The following is a 7,566-nucleotide window of genomic DNA, read 5'->3' on the forward strand; positions in this document are numbered from 1 at the left end:
TCCTTCGTTGCAGGACATAAATAATATATTTACCTTAATTTTTATTAAATAGCTCTATTCTAACCACAACTTAACACAAAAGCGACGAATGAAAATTGTCCTGTAACGCATATATGTACATATGTAAGTATGTACGTACATAAATAATATTGAACATTTTCCTGTCCCCTTTCGTTGGGACCTAAATTATATGTACATATGTATATTTACCTTAATTTTTATAAAATATCTCAATATCATATACCGGGAATCCAAATTGATATAAATGACAGTAAATTTAAGATTTTATACCAGGGACCGTAACTCTTATGACTTTTATCAAAAAAATCAAAAAATAAGGGTTATTTTTGATTTTTATTTTTTTTTTTTTTATCAATAATAAAAATCAATTCAAAATTTTTATTTATTTATTTATGCCGTATGTATTACAATATGCTGCATCATTCCAATTTTTATATGCATACTATGTATGAATATATGCGACTTATCCATTATCAAACGTCCAATACACTCTTACGTAGATACATATATTCACGGTAGCAATGCTTTAATTAAAACAGTATTCAGAAGAAGCAAATTTAGGCGTAGTGATAAAGAAGAAACTGACAATTAAAATATAGAAAATTATGTAAATATCATGGATAATGTATCAGCTATAAAACGTGAATAGAGCGAAATAAAAAAAATTCTAAAATTCTTAGCTTACGTAAAATTTAAAAAGTAATGGTTACTACTGCGAGAGGCTTATACATAAGTTTTGGCTGCCATTCAAGCCAGTGTTAAGAAGTTTTTTCAGGTGTCAAATTTTACCATCATAATCGATTCTAAATGTTCCTCAGATAAATTATATCTCAAATCTCCCAATATCAATCCGAGTGCTGAAAATGACCTTTCTACACTGACTTGAGTGGCAGGTACAGAATTAACAATTAAAGCTAATTTTCGAAGCCATAAGCCAATAAATTAGCAGAAGTATCCAAACGTTTTTCTTTATAATTATCTATTTCAAAATACGCATTTAGTGATGTAGGAATGTCATCTTCATCCGAAGACGAATAATTCATCTCCATTGACTCTAAACCGTCAGCTAATAAAGATCGAGAGCTTGCAACGGAGCTTTCATCTATTACATATAAGTCTTCTGAAACAGGTGGTGTCCAGCAGGAAAATCGCTGAGTTTCAGTGTTTTGTTTAAATACAATACAAATAAAAAAAAAAAAACATTAAAAAAATAACAAACAAAACATTAAAAATATATTATATATTATTACAAATTATTTTAAATTAATTGTCTTAGCTCACCACGTTTACTAGCTGGAGCACCATTTTTTTGTATGATTTTTGGCCGAATTTATTTTCTCATTTGACAACACACGCTTAAATCTGGGGTCTAAGAATAGGGCTGCATACATAGTGTCACATTCAAGCAACTTTGCCTTTTTTCGATGTGATCCAGAAGTTGTCTGGTCATCTCAGTATTGAAGTCTTTTAGAGTAAAAATAAGCTCTAGCCAATTTTTATAAAAATCTCCGAACAATAAATTAGATTTTTGTAGTTTCAGCGTCACACAGTGTTGCGAAACCGGAGTTTTTTGGAAATCATATTGCCTAAACTGTAATTTTAATTGTATCGATGAGAAACTTCTACAGATTGGTCAGAATGAAATCCCAAACAGAATGAGTGAAAAAAAATTTACACCGAAAAATTGGGTCAAATTTTCAACAAAAGTCAAAAAAAAAAAGTTGTTCGAAAAATTTACAAAAAAAATTATTTTAATTCTTCTTTTATTTCTGATAAATACCCTATGATTAGCTTTTTAAGTAAAGTATAGGGTGGTCCGAACAAGAATTATAAACGTCAAATTTTCATGATTTTTCGATATTTGTTGAAAAGCTCTGAAATTTTATATAAAACTAAAATCTATTTCATTTCTTATTTGAAAGGTGGCAATAAAAGCCTTAATTTGATACCGGTTGAAAGTCAATAGCTTCAGTTTTAAGAGAGTTATGCTCATTTTTGTAGAGTGCTAGAATAGATGTAGAATAAAAAAAAATTGAAGATACTTTTTTATAACACAGGCATATTTTATTGCATTCTACAGAAAAATTACAAATTATCAGTCATCTACCAATAAGTTTATTGCTTCCTCTGACAATTTCAGGTGTTTCTTCTCCTTCAGTATTCTCCTACTTGTGATTGCGGGATCAGAATTGGCGAGCAGATAACGTAATATGTCTTCACAATTGTCTTTTCTTGATGTTTTCCTCGCATGGTAAGCCTTGTGTTTCTGAAGTCCTTGTTTCCTGCTTCCAATGCTTCTTCTGATAGTTGCCCAATGGGGACCAAAAATGAACGAATTATTTCGAAAACCAATATGATTAAATTACTCAATAAGTGATTCCGAGAATTTCCGTTCAATTTCTATGGAATAAATACTGAGAGTGATATACTAAAATCGCTATAACTCCCAGGAGGGCAGGTATGGGCAGCTGATTTTTTCACAGTTCGTTGAAAACAAATTATGTAACATTTCTCTAGTGGTTTGGAACTGGGACTCTCTGGGACTTTTTAGATATTGCTTACCTAACCCAAATTTAAAGGAAAAATGGACCTTTAGTCGGGTTTTCGCTCTAAAAAGGTGCATATGAAAATGTCTCAAACAACATTCCTTTGTTTTACAGAAGATACTTGTCCGAAGGCAGATTTTTTCCGAATCAAAATATCTGTCACCAAAATCAAATGAGATCATTTTGAATACAGCCCTGAAATCCCCTCTTTTCGTGAAAATTTTGTATATTTGACTTCTAAAATCAATTAAAAATCAACGGGCCAACATAAAAATAAGCTTTATGTGTTTTTTGTTTACTTGGAATGTCTGTGACAAAATTGCATCATTAAAAACACTGAAAAAAATAATCGGAGAAAAGTTACTTTTCCACTAGCCGCAACACAGTGCGTCAGAGTATTTAGTGGTTGTAGAGGCTGCATAATTTTTTCTAGTTCCGCCCACTCACGTCTTTGGAGTTGGTCGGATAATGGCAAATTTTTACAGCAAAATTCTTTTAAGTGTGAAAGTCGCTTCAACATATTATAAGTGGAGCTCCAACGTGTTGGTACGTCCAATATTGGTTTGAGGGTTTGGCTACTTTTTATACTATGTCTGGAATAGCGAATGCGAAGTTTAAGGAAATAACTTACCGATATGCAGGTGTTCTCAAATATTTTACACAATTCCGTGACTTATTCACTACATTTGTATTTAAACGCCCTATTCTAAAAAAACCTCTTAACTGAGTTGAGAGGAAACATTTGAGAGATTTCTTGTGAGACATATGTTGTGAGGCTATTCTTGCTCAAACTTCATAAGAAAAAAGCTTTAAAAAGTCACCACGTGAGGTAAAAAGCTTTTTGCTGTCAAACAGCTGTTTTAATAAAAATAAGCAAACAAAAATGGACACACAAATGAATAATCAGCATATGTAAGTAATTTTCCAAATTTTAAAATATATATATATATACAATAATTTCCTATATTCCTAGGCGTGCAAAAACGGAGAGGACAACTCAGGAGCAGCTGCAACATTACGTAATGTTTTGCAAGCAGCATCCTGAGTTGCAACGGGGGAAGCTAACTCCGACCAACCCTCAAGGGCTGCAAATACTTTGGTCGGAGTTAGCAGATAATTTAAATGCCTTAAGAGGCCCAACTCGGTCGGCAGCCAAGTGGAAGGAGGTAAGATAATAAATGCTTGTGTTTGTGTCACATTATTAAAATACATACATACTTATATTTCCATAGTCATTAATGCATTGGAAACACCAGTTGCGATCGCGAGCGCGCAAACTGAAGACCCATGCGCAAGCGACTGGTGGAGGCCCTCCGATAAGTGGAATGACTCCATTCGAGGAGCAAGCCATAACAACATTTGGGGCAGCAGCGGTGGATGGATTGCCGGGTGTTGCGACTTTGGGTCATCAGGTAATATTTTAATTTAATATTTGTCGGACTATATATTTTTTTATTACATGAGACAATAATTGGTCCGTTTTATACTTACAGGTTTTGCCGTTGTATATAAATACACAAGCTCCAGCTTCCTCGCCAACACCAACATCGCCTGCTCCAGCACCCTCACTAGCAGTCGCATCGCCTGCTCCAGCGCCAACACCAACAGTCGCATCGCCTGTTCCAGCATCTTCACTAGCAGTCACATCGCCTGCTCCAGCTTTTCCTGCTTTATCAATAAATTTTTCTTCCTCGCCTTCACCTCATTTTTCTTCTTCACCATCACCTCCATCTTCTTCCTTATCTCCTCCCATATTATCTTCTCCTATGCCATCGTCTTCTTATATCCCTCCCGAAAAATTGACTGCAGCGAAGATGCTTGGAACAGTGCTAAAAAAAATGGAGGACAGAGAAAAGCGAGAGGAGGAGGCCATTGCTCTACAAAGAAAAATTGTAGAGCAAAATGTGCAGATGGCAGGGGTGCTGGCTCAAATGACACAGGCACTAACCTCGCTGTCTGAGGTTAGGGCTAAGTTGTCCCAAAAATTGGATAAATAATAATAAAAATGTAAAAAATGAAATAAAAATGTAAAAAATGAAAAAAAAAATTAAATAAAATAAAATGAATTATTTAAACATATGTAAGTAGATGTCTTTTTATTCATTCTTAGAGGAAGTAAAATGTACAGAGACAGACAGTAGCTTACATATACATATGTATATGTATATATATATATATATTTATAGTACATAACGCCACTGGAAATATATACATACATATGTATATTATAAAGACATAATGTAACGTTCTCTTACTCTAGCACCCTCCCTAAAATTGGGGTTTTCGAAAACAATTTCGGTGTCTTGTGATTCTTCTAAAACTTCTTCGAAGCCAAGGTCTGCAGCCACACCATGCTTCAGTAAAATGTTGAGAAGAATTGTACACGCGTAAATAATCAAAGACGCTTTTTCAGGGCTGTAATGAAGAATGCGGCGTTTTGAGAGGCACCGGAATCGTGACTTCGAAACACCAAAGGCTCTCTCAATGGTATTACGTGCTTTGGCGTGCAACTTATTGTAACGCACTTCCCTTGCGTTTGAAGGTTCTGCGACTGGCGTTAACAGCCATGGCTCCAATGGATATCCTTGGTCGCCTAACAACCACGATTCACTTTGCGTGTTATAGGTATTTGTGAGGTGCATTCGTGTTGGGGATGTGGTCCAAATACCAGAATCATGGCAAGACCGGGATATCTCGCGTTGACAGCGGTGAACAGAAGTCGATGATCACAAACCTGCCAAAAATGCAAATATATACATATGAATTAATAGAAAGATTGGTAAATAGTTTGTATAATGTAGAACATTACGTACTGCTTCTACATTAAGGCTGTAAAATCCTTTCCGGTTCATAAAAAGTGAGAGAGGAGTAGTGGCGTCTGTGCTTGAGGGTGAAACAATCCCAATATGGGTACAATCGATTGCGCCGATTGCGCCCTTGATCCCAAATTTCGTGTAAAATCTTTAAGAAAAAATTTATTTATTTATTTATATTTATTTTTGTTTATTTATCTTACCCCTTCTTTGCATCTGACACATCCTGCGCGCTTGAAGGGAAATAAATTTCACTTCCCTTAACATCCACAATCAGTTTTGAAATAAAGTGCAGAGCTCTTGACACTGAGGATTGGCTCATAGAGAGCATATAATTATTACCAACGCATTTTTGATAAGAGCCATGCCCGTAAAAATATAAACTCGTCAGGAAACGCAGATCAAAAGGAATATTTGACTTCTGCACATCATGCGGCACCAATTCACTTATCAGCAATTTACATAGCGATTTTGGGAATCGAAATGTGTTAATAAATGCAGTGTCTTGCATAGTAAAGAGATCGCTTTTGTCTCGCAAACCCTTTAAAATTTTTCTCCTAGCCCCCGATTCCTCTTCCTCAACAATTGCCGCATATACAAATAATAGTTCCTCCATGCTAATAACACTCAATTCTCAATATTTTAAAAAAGGTCAAATATGCAAAACAAAACAAACACAGATGTTTTGTATTATGATGGCTGCTTTTACACGTCACAGATATTTGTGAGAATAGTGAGCATTTGAGCTTTTGAATTTTGGCCAGAATAAGGTAACCCTCACTATAGTGAGAAACATCACTGTAGTGAGGTTGGTGACTTTTGTGAGGGCATGAGAATAGGGATGTAAGTTATCTAAAAAGTCTTTAACAGCTAACTGCAATGTGTGGGCAGCACATTTTATAGAAATAATACATATTTTCGAATCTTACATTGCACACAATACTTTCGTAATTGTCTTCTATTTCACTTTCACTTTCTTCGCCATCACTATGCAATGATAACAGCTCCACCGCTTTCACCATATTCCTGTCGTTATCAGTGGTTACTGCATAAACTTGCGCCTTATCTATTTTGAAACTTTTCAAAACATTTTCAATTTTAGTAGTTAAATATTGCGCAGTATGTTTCTGCTTCAATTCAAGCATGGCTAGTGTGAATATTTCAAGTTTATTGGATGTGATTATTTGGACATTTACACCCAAAATAGTCCGATCGTGGCGAGTAGGTGTATCAATTTTTGAGCAAAGTATTTTATTTTTTGTTAAATTTCTTATATTATTTTTTAAGTCATCACACTGATCTTTCAAATAGTGTAAAATATTTCTTGAGTTTATTTTTGGAATATGTTATCCATCAAATATTGGGTTTGTTAATGTATTAAATGGCTCACTATCAAAATGTGACAAGGGCACTGATTGTTCAGTTAACAAAGTGATACAAGAATTAACAACTTCATTCCCGGACATTTCAACGGTAAATTTAATTTTTTTTTATCGTTTTTGCATGCTTTACTGCTTTCTATTTTAGCCCTTTTGTCATCATAAGTATATATCACCATAGTCCTTTTGTAAATGTCTTTTCATATTAGTTAAACAGAGTGCAATCATTTTTTTTTACAAAGTTTACATTCTCCATTGGAGCCTTAAATAATATAAAAATCACGTATGAATACATTTCGTTTTTTTTCATTATGAACTTAAATATGTATATCAAACTTTTCCTTTTTTAGTTTTATAAATAAGCAGTGCTCATCACAACTTCTCCCTCGCGATTGAATGCTATCATGTAATATGCAATATGCATTGAAATTAGCAAATTGAAAACAACAATAAGATTACGCTAATAATAAAAGGTGTATGCTTATAATAACAAGAACAAAAATGAAAGCACAAGTAATAGCGTTATTTCAAGTTCAGGGGCATAAAATTTTGCTGTTATTATAACCGTACACCTTAGTTTTACTTTAAAGCTTAACAGAGATTAAAAAACATATTATGTCACAAATTTTGAATTGATTTTTATTATTGATTTAAAAATATAAAAATCAAAAATAATTCTTATTTGTTGATCTAAAAAAATAATAATCAAAAATAACTTTTATTTTTGACCTAGATATACCTATAAAAATCAAAATTAAAAAATTATACAATATTTCGCATATAGTTCAACTAAATCATGATGGTGTT

General features: G+C 33.6%; 1 protein-coding gene across 1 annotated transcript; it reads left to right on the forward strand.

Annotated features, from left to right (window-relative positions):
- Positions 1 to 3,450: 3,450 nt before the first annotated feature.
- Positions 3,451 to 4,564, forward strand: LOC120781130 (SH3 domain-containing protein C23A1.17-like). Its single transcript, XM_040113263.1, has 4 exons — positions 3,451 to 3,479; positions 3,541 to 3,733; positions 3,800 to 3,979; positions 4,061 to 4,564. Exons 1-4 carry the CDS (start codon positions 3,451 to 3,453, stop codon positions 4,562 to 4,564), a joined length of 906 nt encoding a protein of 301 aa, XP_039969197.1.
- The last annotated feature ends 3,002 nt before the right edge of the window (positions 4,565 to 7,566 follow it).

The sequence above is a fragment of the Bactrocera tryoni genome, unplaced genomic scaffold, assembly GCF_016617805.1.
Source record: "Bactrocera tryoni isolate S06 unplaced genomic scaffold, CSIRO_BtryS06_freeze2 scaffold_327, whole genome shotgun sequence".
Classification (NCBI taxonomy): Eukaryota; Metazoa; Arthropoda; class Insecta; order Diptera; family Tephritidae; genus Bactrocera; species Bactrocera tryoni.